We start from the raw sequence: 18,810 nt of genomic DNA, 5'->3' as shown, positions 1-18,810 counted from the left end.
GACGTATCATCTCCCTATCCTTGGCTGCACCTGAAAAGAGCGGGAGTCGGCAGGTAACCCTATCTCCTCCACCAGGTGAGGTCCGGATGGAGGTGTCAACTACAAGACTAGGAGCAGAGCACTCCTGGGGTTTTGCTGGAACCATCGGCGTGGGAATGCGGTCTCTTCTCTCGTCCGAGAGACGCCAAGTTCCCGGGAGGCAGCGGACTCGGTTCTAACCTTCCTCGCCCCAGTCTCTCGGAGCGCCCTGCACGCAGTGGGCGTCTAATAAATGCAGTCGGCCCTGTTGGGACAAAAGCTCTCCCTTAAGTGGACCGGACACTAAATCCCTCCAGGTGTCACAGAGCTGCCGCCCCCGCCGCCACTTTGCTCCCTGCCTGCTCCCTCCACGCGTTCCGCGTGGGACCCTCGGCGGCAACTCACACCCTCTCAGACAGACAGCCGGTGCCCGCCCCGGGCACCCTGCGCGCGCCCGCCGACCCCGCCCTGGCCCCGCCCCGCCGGCCCCGCCCCGCCGGCCGGCCCCGCCTCCCGTCTCCTCCCCGCCCCCCGGAGCCGCCGAGTGGCGGCGGCGGCCCCAGGTCCCGGGTCCCTCAGACAAGAGGGCGGGTGGAGGAGGAAGCGGCCGAGCCCAGAGTCCTGCTCCGGCGTCGCCGAGCACCGCCCGCCTCAGCCGACCAGCCCCGTCGGCTACTGGGCCTCGCCGAGACGAGAGGAGGGAAAGGCCGCGGCGCCCGCGAGGAGGCGGCGGGGGCGCGGGCGGAGGCGGCGCGGGCGGCCGCGGCTGCCGCTTTGTTGTGCGGCCCGGGCCGAGGAAGGAGAAGTGGGAGGAGGGGGGAGTCGGCGTCCCGCTCCCTCCGCGGCTCATGGCGACGACGCTTGGCACATCCGGGACCCTCCGGCCGTGGCGGCCGCGGCGCCGGCTGCTCGGGCCCCAGCCCCGGCAGCTGTGGTGACTCCGTCGCGCCTCTCCGTCGCCCCCGTCCCCGTCCCGCCCGCTGCCCCCGCCGCCGGGGACATGTCTAACCCCGGAGGTCGGAGGAACGGGCCCGTCAAGCTGCGCCTGACAGGTGAGGGGGGGCGGCGGGCCGGGCCGGGTAGCCGCGGGGTGGGCGAGCTAGCGGGGGGTGCCTGTGGCCTTAGGAAGGGCCAGGGTCGCGATCAATGGTGAGTTGGGGGTCGGAGGAGTGGGAAGGCCTAGTTCAGGGAGAGTAATTGGAAAACCACTTGCTCCGGTTTGGACATTCTTTAAAAAGCCGAGGATGACTCGGGGCGGGGGTGGGGGTGGTCTTTTGTGGAGGGGAGGATACACCGGTTCGCATCTCAGGCGTATTTCAGGTCGGAAAGTCTTGGTCAAGGAGCCCGACGCTGCCTCCCGGGTCTCGGGGAGCAGCACCTGGGCTACCGCCCAGGTGGGATCGTGAAGGGGATGAAGAGCTCCCGTGGCGAGGCTTATTGAATCCGGTTGCTGACTGCGCGCAGTAAACACTCCTTAAAGATGGAGCGCTTAACGGGAGGGTGTGCGTGTGTGTTCCCGGGTTGTTACCTTGCACACCCACTTAGGCCCGCATGAAAAACCTTTACTCCCCGCCGCCGGCCACCGCTGCCGGGACCACACATCTTGAACTCACGTCTCTCCGAGGAGAGGAGACAGGTTGACTTTTCCGGTGTGTCTGATCCTTCGGCTCGGGCTCATTGTACACTGTGTTTTGGAAGTGTCTGATTGTAGGGTGGCGTGTGTGGGGTTGTTCCTTGTAGGCCGCAGAACTTGTGTCTCACTTCTAACTCCAGACCTGCTTTAAAGACACACTTTTTTGGGGGGGAGGGAGGGGGTACATTTCTAAGTATGTCCTCATACAAACTTCCGAGCAAACTTTCTGTGACTCTCCCCACCCTCCCCCTTCCTTTTTCTAAATGGAAAAGAATGTCCGGAGGGGTTGCCAGATAGAGGACTACACTTACAAAGTGTTTATGATTCCAGGTGCATGAAATCTTTAACATTACAGGTACGTTTTACTTACAGTGCCATTTTTGGTATTCTTACATGGACATGCCACCCCCATTTTAGGAGAACTTGTATTTGGTTTGAAAAGGAATTGAAATCACGGCGTTATCCTACCTTCACTATTTACCCCTGATAAATTGTCCACGTTTATATTCGGGTGAGTGGTGAGAAAGATAATTTTCCGTAGAGGATTTGTGTGTGCGTGCACGTGGACGAATAAACTGTAATTATGTTTGCCCACACTAGACTTTGAGATTTATTTGGACTAATTTTGTAGTTGGATGCTTGTGTGTCACATCTCAGTCCACTGGCTGAACTTGCTGGGTGAAAACTTGCAGTGAATTTGGTATTTGAGAATTTAGCTTGAATGTATGTTGGCTGCAATTTAAATAATATATTACCTTCATGACAGTTTTCCTTTCCCTAGGGAAAATGGCAAGGAATCATTGAGTGGTTCTTAATGGAAAACCTGGATTGCAGGATACTTGTATTCCCCTTTCTCCCCTGCTCCCCCCCATTCAGTGTCCTTATATTGGGAGGAGACAATGGAAACCTTTATAGGGGATCTTTGTTGCTTTAGAGTTTATCTGTTGCTGTTGCTATCTGGAGTCAGTGATCGTGGAAAGAACATGTGATCCCAGGTGTGCAGAAAGCATCAGAAATTGGCTGTTTCCATTTACTTTCCTCTGGGCTATATAAATGAGGGAAAAAATAGGGATTTTGATTTTCTTCAGATAAAGTTAGTTGAGGTTTTTAGTATGACTCAATAGATCTTAAAGTGTTTTTCTGTGGTTTCCGTACTACCTATGATACATTATAAAAATTTATAATTAAAGTTTGTTAAGAGGAAAGATTATGCTTATATTTTAGGGGAAGAGGGAGTATTGAACTACATTTATAGTGATTTTGTTTCAGGTTTTTCTGAGGAGTTTTAAATACCCTGTGTCCTCTTAATAGTAAAAACAGTTTGAGGTACTCTGAGTTTCTTACAACTATTTGTCTCTGAATAGTTTTCTCTTAAAATTTGACAAATATTAGAAACATTGTCCTTCCTTCTTTGGTTACAGTGGAGTTTCTTCTGTTTTGCCAGGAAAGTTAACTTTTTTTTTTTTTATTTTTGTTCATCATTTACAAATTAGATGGTATAGATTTTAGCAAATAGATCTCAAGAGCTGGATTCAATTAGCAGCTTTTTAGGACATAAACATTAAAGGGTTAGATGGAAAAGATTGTTTTGACTGACTGGATAAATGACGGGGCTGTGTTTGATGTGCGTCCAGGAATTGGTCTGGAGCTGGTGCCCAACTTCTCAGTCCATCTTGAGAAGCCAAATAAAATATTTAACCTAGGCCTCATTTTGTTTAAAAAAAAAGTTGATTCTTTGTTAAGACCTTAAGAAATGTTTGGCGTACCTTTAGACTAAGTGTTTAACAGTTCATTTAGATCTGGGTTCCCTAATAGAGGAAAAAAATCACTTAAAAAAAGATCTCACAGTGAATTTATATTTGGTTTACAATACACTTGGGTTGTAAGGTGTTTTAAAATTATTATTCTTTGCTTTAAGTTAATACCATATTAGTATTTTAAATTTATAGAGTACCTTTGATTTCAAGATGTTGTATAAACTTTAGTTAGTTGATAATAACCTTATTGTGGAATTGCCCCTTTACTGAAAGGTATAAACATTTCTTACATGGTGACGCGCACACACACACACATACACTCACACATACACACACTCACACACTCACTCATACACACACTCTCTTTCTGAACAAGAGGAAATATTTGAACCATGAGATCTCTGCCCACAATTGATATGAGACCTTTCCACATATTATTCTTAAAACCACAGTCAGTGAACTGTTTGGTATTTGTCAATGCTAAGAAGGTGGGGCTAATTTAATAATTTGATCCCAAATTTTAGATTCCTCAGGCAATTGGGGGTTAGAATCCGATTTCATCCATCAAGCTACTTCTGTTCTTTTTGACACATTAACATACGATCATTGAAATGGGCTGTATGGTAACACTATCAACTTCAACTACTATTTTTATAACAAATTTATTACAAAATGTATAATTTCTATATCATACTTATATGACTATCTGATACAGGCTTTTCTTACAATGGTTTGGATAGAAAAATATTCTTTACAGTAAAAACTTTGGGATAATTTTTTACACCATTGTTGTTTCTGAAAACCAAAGCCTGGAAAAAGCAGTTTAGTGTAATTTCTAATATTTTAAATTCTTGGGTATGGAGAAGTAGAATAACATTACTCCTCTAGAACATTTATTTCAGACCTTTTTATGCATTTAATGTTTTTGTATGCTGCTTCTCATGTTATTAATTTCAAAGTCTTTGACAATAAGGAGGTTAATCTTATCTATAATGTAAGGAAATTTAACTTTAAAAATTTCCCTTTAGATATGCTAGCATCTTAATCCTGTTTCACTACATATTTTATCGATTCAAGGCTTTAAAAATTATAGCTTCATTCTATTTCACAGGTTTTTAAGTGTGCCTATACACCATGATGCCTATACACCATGACCATATTTTTTGAGATGGAGTTTCATTCTTGACTGGAGTTCAATGGCTCGATCTCGGCTCACTGCAACCTCCACCTCCTGGGTTCAAACCATTATCCTGCCTCAGCCTCCCGAGTAGCTGGGATTACAGGCGCCCACCACCGCACCTGGCTAATTTTTTTTGTATTTTTAGTAGAGACAGAGTTTTGCGACGTTGGCCAGGCTGGTCTCAAATGCCTGACCTCAGGTGATCCACCCGCCTTGGCCTTCCAAAGTGCTGGGATTACAGGCGTCAGCCACTGCACCCGGCCCATAATGACTTTTATATACTAGAGGTGTTAGTGATTTGAATGTCCCCAATTCATTTTATTTTCTTGGTTTCTGAGGAGGAAGCCAATGTAGCTCAGCTCCTTCCTTTTCTCTTAAATTCTGTCTTCTACTCTAACCCTCTTCAGGCAGGCAGTAGAACATGCTAAGTTTCCTTTTTATAGTTTGGTATTCATAATAAAATCTGTGTATTTTAGTCATCACTTTCACTTTTTTCTTGTTGGTTGAGCTATTACTATCACAACATACTAACATCTCATTTAACATAACTCAGTTTTAAAGATTAATGAAGGGTCGTACTTAGGCATACAAGATTTTTATTTTCGCCTTTTTTTTTTTTCTGAGGCAGAGTTTCATTCTGTTGCCCATGCTGGAGTGGAGTGGTAACAGCGTGCGGTGAGCGATCCTGGCTCACTGCAGCCTTGACCTCCCAGCTCAGGTGATTTTTCCCACCTTGGCTTCCCAACTGGCTGGGACTTACAGGGATGCGCCACTGTGACTGGCTAATTTTTTTTACTTTTTTTTTTTTCTCTTTTCAAATAGACCATACTTAGTAGAACTTAATGTTTTATTCATGATTCAATATAAAATGAATATAAATTATTGTTTTGTTGTAGTATGTAATGTGAGGATCTCATTAGGGCCTGTAGAGAGAAGTATTTCACCCTGGCTAAATGGTGATAGGTTGTTTGTTTAACTTTGTTCTTACTAGTTTTTCTCTTTGCCTTCATTTTTGTTTACTGATACTTTCTTTGTCTAAGAATGCTGAACCCTTGAAATACGCCGTCGTAATCAGCATTGTACATGTTTCTGTATGATTGACATGTATGGAAAGTTTAAGTGCCGGATGCTGTGTTAAGTGCATATCTATTACCACTTTTAATTTTCATAGTAGCTCTAAGTGGTAGGAGAAACTGAAAGTTGGAGAAGTACATGTCACAACCAAAGTTGTCTAGAAAGCTTATTACAGGTTTATTAGAATTTGTATGGAAAAATAAAATTGACATATTCTGTTCACTTGGAATCGCCCTCACCCCTGGCAATACTTGCCCATCTTTTAAGGCTCAACTCAAAGATTACTGTTATCCCTAGAACTTTCCCTGACCTGAGTTGAACTGTCCTCTGTGACTCTAAGAAACTCTTCTTCTAGTATCAGACCTAACCCACTGATAGGCGTTTATTGTTCCTATGCTTTAAGTGCCATGAAGTCAGGATCCTTGTGTGAGCATGGATTAAGACCTTTTTGGCATTTTATTTAATGAATGCTGGAGAGCTATAAAGAGTTCAGAATAGTTCTGCATGTGTTCTTTATGGCTATGCATTGAGTATGAGTGGCAAGCGGTGAGGCTCTAGACAGGGACCAACCTAGTTAGGACTTTATTGTAGTTTGCCAAGATGTTTTTTTTTTTTTTTAAGGTGTGGGAACCATTGCAGGATTTTAAGCTTTGATATATATGCTGTTTAGACACAATCTGGGAGCAGCATGGAGGATGGACTGAAATGGGAGCTGTGAAGACTGGTTTTAGGATAACTGGTTAAGAAGATTCAACAGCAACAGTTGTTCAGATTTTTTTCTTGTTTGAACATTTATTTCCATATTTTTTATTACAAATAATTACTGTAAACATCTTGGTGTAGGTAACTTTGATTTTTTTTAAAGGATTTTTTTTAAGGATGCTTCCATAAAAATAGTGTTAACTGAGGTCAAGTGTGTGGATATTTTTAAGGTTTCGTGTTTAATTTTTCCTTTAGACTGCTTCTTAAAAGAGTTGGGCCTATTTAGAGCAGCAGTAAATAAAGATGTCCCTTTTTACTATTCTGTTATAAGCATTAGCTAATTGTGTTTGAAATTTTTTGCTAATTTTGTGGCATGTGCCATTTAAACATTCATGAAGCAGAATGTGTTCCTGTTTGCTAATCATATTTATTTTCATTGACTTGTTTGGCCTTGTCCTAGTTATGTTAGAGCCTTAGTGCTTTTCTTATTGATCTACCTGAGACTTACAAATATATTAATCTGTTGTCATATTTGCTGCAAACATTTCCATGGTGAATTATTTGTCTTTTAATATTGGTCATTGTTTGGATATGTAGAAATGTGTTATCTTAGGATTCAAAATCTGTCCAACTTTTGTTTTGTTTTTCCTATTCTATACTTGGAAGGCCTTATTTTTCAAGAAGTTTGATAAATAAGTACTTTATATTTAATGTTTTTAAAAAATGGTTTAATAAACTATTTCCCCTTCAATTGCTATTTAGCCATCTTGTCGTTATTTATTAACCAATTCTTCCTTTCCACAGTGATGTAGTATCTTTTCAGTTATGTTAATTATGATTGTCAGATATATCTCTTGTTCAGTGCCATACTGTTTTCATTATTGTAGCTTTATAATTTAGTTTAATATTCTCACTAGGCCAGTTTTTTTAAGAAATGGAATCTCGTTCTGTCACTCAGGCTAGAGTATAGTGGTGTGATCTTGGCTAACTGGGAGCCTCTGACCCCTGGGTCCAAGTGATTCTCTTGCCTCAACCTCCCTAGTGGCTGGGATTACAGGTGTATGCCACCACTCCCAGCTAAATTTTTTTTGTGTTTTTTTTTTTTTTTGGGTGGAGGTGGGCTTAACACCATGTTGGTCAGATTGGTCTCGAACTCCTGACCTCAAATGATCTGCCTGCCTTGGCCTCCCAATTTTTTTTTTTTTTTTTTTTTTTTTGCTATTTTTATTTTTTTCTTCCACATAAATATTAAACTTGTTAAGCTTAATAAGAAATTTCATTGGAGCCAGGTGTGGTGGCTCACGTTTGTAATCCTTGGACTTTGGGGAGGCTGAGGAGGGTGGATCATCTGAGGTCAGGAGTTCAAGACCAGCCTGGCCAACATGGTGAAACCCTGTCTCTACTAATAATACAAAAATTAGTTGGGCATGGTGGCACATATTTGTAATCCCAGCTACTGGGGAGGCTGAGTCATGAGAATCGCCTGAACCCGGGAGGCGGAAGTTGCAGGCGAGATCATGCCACTACACTCCAGCCTGGGCGACAGTGAAACTGTGTCTCAAAAAAAAAGACATTTCATGGGGATTATCATTAGAATTGCTTTACTTTGGGAAAAAGAGATATCTAAGTTTGTGTAGTTTTCTCACCCAGGAGCATGCTGTGTTTTTACATTTATTTAAGCTTTGGTCCATATTGCTCAGGATAGCTTTATAATTTTCTTCCTCTGTTTGAATTTAATTTCAGATAATTTATATTTGTGTGATTTACATTGTGTTTTCTAATCCTTGTTATTGCTTGTATTTAGGAATGCAGTTATATGTATTTTTGCTTGATTAGAACAATTATGGCTGGGCGTGGTGGCTCATGCCTGTTATTCCAGCATTTTGGGAGGCCAAGGAGAATCACTTGAGCCCAGGAGTTCGAGACCAGCCTGGGCAATATAGTGAGACCTCATCTCTATATTTATTAACTTATTATTATTATTTTTTGATACTGAGTTTTGCTCTTGTTGCCCAGGCTGGAGTGCAATGGCACCATCTCGGCTCACTGTAACCTCCGCCTCCTGGGTTCAAGCGATTCTCCTGCCTCAGCCTCCCGAGCAGCTGGGATTACAGACATGTGCCACTACACCCAGCTAATTTTGTATTTTCAGTAGAGATGGGGTTTCTCCATGTTCTCTGACCTCAGGTGACTCATCTGCCTCGGCCTCCCAAAGTGCTGGGATTACAGGCATGAGCCACCACGCCCAGGTGATGGCTAGTTTTTTAGGTATCAGTGTTTGGTACTTGTTACAGTTGAATGTTAACACTTAAAATTTTTCTTTTCTCTTGGATTTCTCTCTAACATATAAGTAGTTGAACAAAGTGAGCAATTTTATTTCATTAAAAATTTTTTAAATACGAGCAATCTTCTGAACAAGAATAGTTTCAGACCGACTGTTTTAGAATAGCTTCTGATGGTGTTGACTACCTTTTTTTAAAACCACATTTGATATTATATTAAAATGTGTCAAAAGATAATCTTAAGTTTGATTGGCAGTTTGGTTTGGTTTTGCACAAAAATTGATAGCAGACATAAAGTTTAAATTTTTAAATAAACCTTGATGATTCATTTTTAGGGAGGAATTACCACGTGCATGATTGCAATCATGCAGTGCTCTTCCCATTTCTTCCCAAAAATTTCCTCTTACCTCTTCATCTCCAGTTGTCTTCTTCAGTACCCAGAACTTGTCAACCACTGATCTGTTTTCGGTCACTCTAATTTTGCCTTTTCTAGGATTTTGTGTAAATGGAATCGTACTGTCTGCAGTCTTTTGGGTGAAGCTTCTTTTAGCATGATGCTTTTGAGATCCATCCATGCTGAGTATCAGTACTTCATTCCTAAGGAATATTGCATTGTACATCAGTTTGTTTATCCGTTTGTAAATATCTGCAGACATTTGTTGTTTCCAGTTTTTGGCCATTACTAATAAACATTTGAGTACATGGGTCTTTGTGAACATGTTTTTCTTGCCCTTGGGTAAATGAGTGGAATTGTTGCATCATACAGAAAGTATGCATTTTAACTTTTTAAAAATCTGCTGGGTGGATTACTTGAGCCCAGGAGTTTGAGACCAGCCTGGGCAACATGGCAGAACTCTGTCTCTACAAAAAATACAGAAATTGGTCAGGTGTGGTGGCCTGTGCCTGTAATATCAGCTGCCCGAGAAGCTGATGGAGGATTGATTGGACCTGGGAAGTTAAGGCTGCAGTGACCTGTGCTCACACCACTGCATTCTAGCGTGGGTGACCCTGTCTCAAAAAATTGTTTTTTCAAAGTTGTACCATTTTGCATTTCTACCAGCATTGTATGAGTTTCAATAGTTCCCCATCCAGCTTTGTATGAGTTTCAGTAGTTCCCCATCCTAGTCAGCACTTGGTATTGTCTGTCTTTGATTTTAGCCATTCTAATTGGTAGGTACAGATATTTCATTGTACTTTAATTTTTACTTCCTTTATAACCTACAGTTTTAAGCGTATTTTAATTATTGTCCATGTAATCGTGGGTGAATATCCAAATCTTTTGTTCATGTTTTAAAATTGGATTGTTTTCTTGTTGAGTTTTGAGAATTATTTAATTCTGGATATAAGCCTTTTATGAGATGTATACTTTGCAAGTATTTTCTCCTAGACCGTTGCTCCCCCCGCCCCCCTAAAAGATGTCCCAAAGAGAAGTTTTGAATGCTGATGAAACCTGTTTATCAGTTGTTTTCTTTTGTGGTTCATGTTTTTTGAGTCCTAAGTCTTTTTCTAACACGGAGGTCTAAAGATTTTAGAACTGTGTTTTCTTCTGCATTATTTATAATTTTAACTCATACATTTAAACTTATTTTCAAGTTAATTTTTTAATATGCTGTGAAAAGTAAGGGTCATGATTTTTTTTCATATGGATATTCCATTTTTGTAGCACTATTTGTTGAAAATACTTTTGTTTCTTCCATTGAATTGTCTTAGCACCTTGGTAGAAAATCAGTTGACAGGCCAGGTGCGGTCGCTCATGCCTATTCTTTGGGAGGCCGAGGCAGGAGGATCACATGAGGTCAGGAGTTCTAGACCAGCCTGGCCAACATGGTGAAACCCCGTCTCTACTAAAAATAAAAAATTAGCCAGGTATGTGGCAGTCGCCTGTAATCCCAGCTACTCGAGAGACTGAGGCAAGAGAATCACTTGAACCCAGGATGTGGAGGTTGCAGTGAGCCGAGATCACGCCACTGCACTCCAGCCTGGGCGACAGAGCATGACTCTGTCTTAAAACAAAAAATCAGTTAACAGTATACATAGAATTCTATTTCTGGACTCTCTTCTGTTTTCTTTATGATTCTACCCTTTAAGTTTATTTTTAACACTATGCTGTCTTGATTACTATAGCTTTAAAATAAAGTAGCTTTCAAACTAATTGAGTCTTTGATTTAGGATCTTATAATACTTTGGAGCCATTGTTTAATTTGTTCAACCAATAAATATTTATCAATTTTGATCTGTGACAGATACTATTTTTATTATGTGGTACCGTGAATGGAGATATAAGAAATCAGAAAAAGCCTAGATTGGGCCCTGTAGTTTTCCTTTCAGAATTTCTGTTATGAACTAAGGTTCATTTTTAAATTATTAGTCTTTTTCATCTCTTACTGATGTGATGAAAGAGGATTGCAACAACCAGGACTTAACGAAGTTTGCCTGTTTACCAGCAGTCCCCTCAAATCATTTTTGGAAAAGGTAGGATATAAAGAATAAACGTATCTAAAATGTGGCCACAGAAAAGAAAGGAGGTGATTGGTGTGTTAGTGTGGGTTGGGTTATGAGTATTTATCGTTTTTGCTTGTATTAGTATTTTTGTGACAGGGTCTCTGTCACCCAGCCCGCAGTGTAGTGGCATAATCAGAGCTCACTGTGATCTTGAACTGGGCTCAGGTGATCCTCCTGCCTCAGCATTCTGAATAGCTGGGTCTGTAAACATGCGCCACTGCGCCCAACTAATTTTTTTAATTTTTTAGTTTTTTTGTAGACATGGGGCCTCACTGTGTTGTCCAGGCTGGTCTTGAACTCCTGGCCTCAGGTGATCCCCTGCCTTGGCCTTCCAAAGTGCTGAGATTACAGGCCTGAGTCATTGCTGTGCCTGGCCTGTTTTTGCTTACATTATTTTATGTGTGTATTTTTTCTTTTTTTTTCTTTTCTTTCTTTTCTTTTTTTTTTTTGAGATGGACTCTTGCCGTTGCCCAGGCTGGAGCGCAGTAGCACGATCTTGGCTCACTGCAACCTCCACCTCCTGGGTTCAAGCAGTTCTCCTGCCTCAGCCCCCCAAGTAGCTGGGACTACAGGCACATGCCACCATGCCGATGTAATTTTTATATTTTTAGTCGAGTCGGGGTTTCACCATGTTGGCCAGGCTGGTCTTGAACTCCTGACCTCAAATGATCCACCCGCCTCAGCCTCCCAAAGTGCTGGGATTACAGGTGTGAGCCACCACACCCAACTTTATGTGTATATTTTTTTTCTACAAGGCAAAAGAAAGGAAGAAACTTAATTTTATTAAAATGTAAGCATATATGTGTGTGTGTGTATATATATATACACACACACACACACACAAAATATATATGTATTTCTGAGACAGAGCCTTGCTTCTGTCACCCAGGCTGGAGTGCAATGGTACGATCGCAGCTCACTGCAACCTCCACTTCCCAGGTCCAAGCGATTCTCCTGCTTCACCCTCCCAAGTAGCTGGGATTACAGGCGCCCACACCACGCCCAGCTAATTTTTGTATTTTTAGTAGAGACGGGGTTTCGCTATGTTAGCCAGGCTGTTCTTGAACTCCTGACCTCAGGTGATCAGCCCACGTCGGCCTCCCAGAGTGCTGGGATTACAGGCATGAGCCACCGCGCCCAGTCAGCAGATTTTTTTTTTTTTTTTTTAACCACCGTGCATTCCTGGGCACTGTCACAAAGCAGAAATCCATAATGTAGATCTTATTTTCTATGTAAGATATACTTAGTAATTTTTTTTTTTTTTTGAGACACAGTCTCACTCTATTGCCCAGGCTGGAGTTCTGTGGCGTGATCTCTGCTCACTGCAACCTCAGCCTCCCGGGTTCAAGCAGTTCTTCTGTCTCAGTCTCCCCAGTAGCTGGGATTACAGGGGCCTGCCACGCCACCTAGCTAATTTTTTATTTTGAGTAGAGACGAGGTTTCACCATGTTGGTCAGGCTGGTCACGAACTCCTGACCTCAAGTAATCCACCCACCTTGGCCTTCCAAAGTGCTGGTATTACAGGCATGAGCCACCGTACCTGGTCATTTTATGACAGGTAATTTTATGAGAGGTAGTCAGAATGTTGTGGAGAGTATAGAATTGGAGGCAGAAAATGTGGGTTCATATCCTAGTTATGCCATGTATAAGCTTTGTACATCTAAACAAATCACTTATTTTCTCTGTGCTTGTCCCTTTAGTTATAAATGCATGCTTAAAATGACAGTGTTAAAACCAGGTGTGAAAATACCCCCAAAAACCAAAAACCCAAGTGTGATGGTGTGTGCCTGTAATCCCAGCTATCTAGAAGGCTGAGACTGGAGGATCGCTTGAACCCAGGAATTGAAGACCAGCCTGGGCAACATAGCGAGACATGGTCTCAAAAAAAAAAGGCAAGTCTTATTTATTTTAGCAATATGATGGAAGAATGTACATAAAAGATACTGTTAAAGGTGTAAAGTTTTTTGTAGACATACTTTGTCATTTTTGACCACAGATTTTGTTTTAAAGAAATGTGGTCAAAACCAATTATATTTTATAAGAGCAGGTACAACATTAATAATGATTAATATGTATTTGTTTAAATGATACATATCTTTTAAAGTAAGCATTTTGGATTGAAATCCTAGCTAGGCAAGAAAAAAAGGCATAAATGTCTTGTATACCTTGGAGTATCAGCATATCATGAAGAATTCATATAATGAAATATAATTAGGTATTTATATTTCAATATTTTAATCAAATATTTTCAATATTTTGTTTTTGAGACGGAGTCTTGCTCTGTCACTCAGGCTGGAGTGCAGTGGTGCAATCTCAGCTCACTGCAACTTCTGCCACTCTGGTTTAAGCAATTCTCCCGCCTCAGCCTTCCCAGTAGCTGGGACTACAGGCATGCACCACCATGCTTGGCTAATTTTTTGTATTTTTAGTAGAGACAGGGTTTCACCATGTTGGCCAGGTTGTTTCTCAAACTCCTGATCTTAAGTGATATGCCCGTTCCAGCCTCCCAAAGTGCTGGGATTACAGGCATGAACCACTGCACCTGGCCTCAATATTTTAAATTTTAAAAATATATTTTTATAAACAATTTTTATCTTAATATGGCAGACATTTAACCGATTAACTGTACTTCTCTGTTCCTTCCATTCCCCAATGTTTGGTAAGAAGTAGAAGAGCTTTGGGGAATCGTTTGGATGGCTCAGGATTTTGGGAGTTGGGTTGTAGATGGGGGAGCTGTTTGGATGAAGTCTTTATGACTTGATAAATTCCCCTGTAGCAGGCTGGCACTTTCAAAAGTAGCCTGTAACATCACCTCTTGCCAGTAGATGGGGGTATTTTTGCACTGATAGATGTCAGGGTATGTAAAAACCTGTAAAACTGAAACCCAAAGTTTAAATGAGTGTACTTGGAATAAATGGTGTTGAAGAGTTAGAAACTGAAAATTTGACTTCAATGTCTAATGAAAAATCATACTTTAGTGTGAGTTTTCTTATGTAAACTCTTTAAATGCTACATGTTGTAGGAGTAGATAGTAGAGCTGCAAACATTAGTAATTAGTTCTGTTTTTATTTTTGTGATTTTTGTGTCATCAGGCTTTACATGTAACTTTCTTCCTCCAGTGAAGAAGAAAACACTGATTGGTTGGTAAGAGTATTCAGAATTATATGAATCTAATACCGTAAATAAGGTTGATAGAGATTTTTTACAGTTGAACTTGGGGAATTTTTGTAAGGAAAGAAGGATGGAAAAAAAACTTAAAGAAAAGTAAAACGGCATTTGATACATTCAAAATACCATCTCTAACATAGTACTGGATACATAGTACTTCAATAAATTGTGTGTGTGTGTTTTGTTTTTTGTTTTTTGTTTTTCTTTTTGTTTGAAACAGGGTCTCATTCTGTCGCTCAGGCTTATGGCTCACTATAGCCTTGACTACCTGGGCTCAAGTGATCCTCCTGCTTCAGCCTCCTCAGTAGCTGAGACTATAGGTATGTGGCACCATGCTGGTGTAATTTTTAAATTTTTTGTAGAAATGGAGTCTCATTATGTTGCCCAGGCTGGTCTTAGACTCCTGGCTTCAAACAGTCCTCCCATCTTGACCTCCTAGAATGCTGGAGTTAACATGTGTGAGCCACTTGTGAATTAAAAAATGATGAAATTGAAAATAGGCTTTCGTGATCCTAGGGACCTCAGTTGAAACAAATAAGATCTCTTTGTGATGTCATTATTGAATTAACTAACATTTATACCTTAGTAATTTCAACAGCATTAAGTTATAAAGTTATAGGACTGAAGTGTCATTTGTCAATATTTGACTTGATGGATAGAACTATTTTACTACACTCTGCAAATTTTGCTTCTTAACAAAATGAAGATCACTAACATTCACTGGAATAAAATCTGTTTCTGGATTATCATCTAAGAAAAGTCACATGTAATTAGTTTGTCAATGTTAGGAAGATAATTTAACATTTTTTTCAGAGCTCTGTGGTTTTAAGGTATTCTCATTTATTGTGTCATTCAATTACTAATGAGATCGTGTTTCTTTTTTTTTTTTTTTTTGAGAGATAGGGTCTCACTGTGTTGCTCAGGCTGGAGTACAGTGGCATGATCGTGGCTCACTTACAGCGTGGAACTCCTAGGCTCAAGCAGTCTTCCTGCTTCAGCCTCCTGAGTAGCTAGGACAACAGGCACTCACCACTGTGCCTGGCTAATTAAGAAAAAAAGTTTTTAAGGACTGGGTCTCACTGTTGCCCAGGATGGTCTTGAACTCTGGGTTTCAAGCAGTTGTCTTACTTCAACCTCCCTGGTAGCTGGAATTACAGACATGAGCCACTGTGTCTGCCAAGGTATCTTTGTAGGTGATCTGAACCAGTGAAAGTGAAATGAGGACCTTTTATCTGACAAAATTTGTTTCCTGAATCTTTTTGTTTTTTTTAGATGGAGCCTTACTCTCATCCGGGCTGGAGTGCAATGGCGTGATCTCGGCTCACCGCAACCTCCCCTTCCTGGGTGCAAGCGATTCGCCTTCATCAGCCTCCCGAGTAACTGGGATTACAGGTGTCTGCCACCATCACGCTTGGCTAATTGTTGTATTTTTAGCAGAGACAAGGTTTCACCATGTTGGCCAGGCTGCTGTCAAACTCCTGACCTCAGGTGATCTGCCTGCTTCAGCCTCCCTGAGTGCTGGGATTATAGGCGTGAGCCACCGTACCCGACCTCTATTCTAGCTCTTTGGAAATGAGGATGGATGTACCGAAAGTTCATTGTGATAAAATTTGGAGGTTCATGTATTTTAGTTTCCTCTTTCCCAGGTTCTTCTGTGTGTTTTTTTGTTTTTTGTTTTTTTTTAGTTTCTTCTGATTTCTAGCTTAGTTAACCCCAGATTATGTTTTTTTCTAGCAAGGAAGAAGACTAAGAATAATGATGAAATATGCTCATATTTACATATTCATTCAGTAAACATTTGCTGGGAGTCTTACCTACACCTAACACTGAGATGTAGGTTCTAGGATTTTAAGAAGAGGTTAAGACCTTTATCTTCCTTTCAGGGAACTTGCAGGTGACCAAACAGATAGGACTTGATGGTTGAAATAACCACAGTCAGTGCTAGAGTTAATGGTGTATGCAATGAGGCTGAAATAAAATAATGAAAGCCCATAGGTATTTCTAAGGGGGCTTTCTAGATTCTACAGTTAATCTTTCATATTTTCTACCTTCCACTTTACAAAGAAAGGCACATTGGCCAGACATCCTAAATAGTACATTGTGGTGAGAGGCCTTCCACACCACCCGAGAGACAAATCAGAGTGTTGGTGAGAAGGCGGTGGTATCAATGACTGGGTAGCATCTTTTCATAAGTCAGGCATATTTTGTTAGTTTTCAACAAAATTGAAGGACTTGATCAAGTTTTAGCTAATCATTAAAAATAATTTTTATAGGGCCAGGAGTGGTGTGGGTCATGCCTGTAATCCCAGCACTTTGGGAGGCTAAAGGAGTGGATCACTTGAGCTCATGAATTTGAGACCAGCCTGGGCAACATGGTGAAACTCCATCTCTACAAAAACTACAAAAATTAGCCTGGTGTGTGGTGCGCACCTGTAGTCCCAACTACTTGGGAGGCTGAGGCGGGAGGATGGCTTGAGCCCACCAGGCAGAGGTTGCAGTAAGCCGAGATTGTGCCACTGCACTCCAGCCTGGGCGTTAGAGCCAGACCTTGTCTCAATTAAAAAAATAAATAAATAAAAATTAAAAAAATAAAAATGAAAAAAAGAAAAATTCCAGTGACTCATGCCTGTAATCCCAGCACTTTGGGAGGCTGAGGCGGGCAGATCTACTTGAGGTCAGGAGTTCAATACCAGCCTGGCCAACATGGTGAAACCCTGTCTCTACTAAAAATACAAAAATGAGTTGGGCATGGTGGAGCGCGCCTGTAATACCAGCTACTCGGGAGGCTGAGACATGAGAATTGCTTGAACCTGGAGACAGAAGTTGCAGTGAGCTGAGATCGTGCCACTGCACTCCAGCCTAGGCAGCAGAGCAGGACTCCATCTCAAACAAAAAATTATAAGGAATAGTGAAGTCAAATGCCATTTCCCAGAAAATTTTTAAAAATCATAGATTTTGGTAATTTTTTTGGCATTTAACTCAGAAAATTTAATGGCATTACTGTAACAAAACTTCTTTCATTCTTATCTACTTACTTATTTGAATAGGTTTTCTTAGCATTTATATTTGTAAAATGAAAAATGGGATTAGAATTTATGTTGTATCCTCATTCCAGCAATACTTATACAACATAAATTCTAATCCCATTTATAATAGTCATTAATAAACACATGAAGTAATTGAAAGTAAGAAAACCGCATCCATCTCATTAAGAGATGCATTTCCAGCTGGGTGTGGTGGCATATGTCTGTAATCCCAGCTACTCAGAAGGCTGAGGCAGGAGGATTGTTTAAGCCTAGGAGTTTGAGACCAGCCTGGCAACATAGTGATGCCCTGTCTTGAATTAAAAAAAATAAAGACATGCATGTCCAATTATTCTCTTCCTCGTCTTCCTCACCAAAAATTAATTATAATTTTTTTAGGGACAAGGTCTCACTATGTTGCCCAGACTAATGTGTACTAGCTGTTCACAGGTGTGTACATAGCACACTGCAGCCTCAAGCAATCCTCCTGCCTCAACCTATCCTCCTGCTTCAACCTCCAGAGGAGCTAGGACTACAGCTGTATACCACTGTACCTGATTCCCCTCTCCCTTTTTGAATAATTTGTTTAATCAGAATCCAGAAGAGGTCTACACATTATATTGGGTTGGTATGTCTCTTAATTATCTTTTAAACTATAGCTTTCTCCTCTTTTCTTCCTCTGAATTTTCTTTTTCTTCCAATTTATTTATTATAGAAAACAGATTTATTAAATACCTCAGCATCTCAAAACTCTTTATCATTTGGCCCTAGCCTTCCTATCATACCGCTGTGTTCTACCATTCTGAACTCCTTGTCTTTTCTTAAATCTCATAATCTCTTGTATCTCCAAGTTTTTGACAGTGCTGTTGCCTTAGATGCTGTTACCCTCCTTCCTCCTTCACCACCTAGTTTTCCTGCCTAACCTACTCAGCCGTTTTTTTTGTTTTTGTTTTTTTTTTAATGAGACAGTCTTGCTCTTGCCATCTAGGCTGCAGTGCAGTGGCGTGATCTCGGCTCACTGCAACCTCTGCCTCCTGGGTTCAAGCAATTCTCCTGCCTCAGCCTCTTGAGTAGCTGGGATTACAGGCACCTGCCACCATGGCTGGCTAATTTTTGTGTATATATATATTTTCAGTAGAGACAGGGTTTTACCACGTTGGCCAGGGTGGTCTCAAACTCCTGACCTCAGGTGATCTGTCTGTCTCAGCCTCCCAAAGTGCTGTGATTACAGGTGTGAACCACCGTGCCCGACTACTCAGCATTTTTTTTCCTTTTTTTTGAGACAGAGTCTTGCTCTTGTCACCCAGGCTAGAGTGCAGTGGTTTGATCAGGGCTCACTGTAGCCTGGACCACCCAGGCTCAAGTACTCCTCCTGCCTCAACCTCCTGAGTAGTTGGGACTGTAGGTACGTGCCACCATACTTGGCTAATTTTTTTTTAATTTTTATTTTTAGTAGAGATGAGGTTCTGAT

The 18,810-nt window shown here is 41.3% G+C and overlaps 1 protein-coding gene across 3 annotated transcripts in view; it reads left to right on the top strand.

Moving 5' to 3' along the window:
• The first annotated feature begins 601 nt into the window (after positions 1-601).
• Positions 602-18,810, top strand: part of SMURF2 (SMAD specific E3 ubiquitin protein ligase 2) — a 120,937-nt gene continuing 102,728 nt past the window's right edge. The window contains exon 1 of one of the 3 annotated variants that reach the window (XM_030923964.1): positions 602-1,070. In XM_030923964.1, the coding sequence (XP_030779824.1) occupies positions 1,019-1,070 (52 nt within the window). In that variant the 5' untranslated portion in view covers positions 602-1,018. The remainder of the gene's footprint in view (positions 1,071-18,810) is intronic. The other 2 variants (XR_004055134.1, XM_030923965.1) reach the window with 2 other exon arrangements.

Source organism: Rhinopithecus roxellana, chromosome 19, assembly GCF_007565055.1.
Source record: "Rhinopithecus roxellana isolate Shanxi Qingling chromosome 19, ASM756505v1, whole genome shotgun sequence".
Taxonomy (NCBI): domain Eukaryota; kingdom Metazoa; phylum Chordata; class Mammalia; order Primates; family Cercopithecidae; genus Rhinopithecus; species Rhinopithecus roxellana.
The sequence above is the reverse complement of the archived record's forward strand: the minus strand, read 5'-3'. Positions and strand labels throughout refer to the sequence as shown.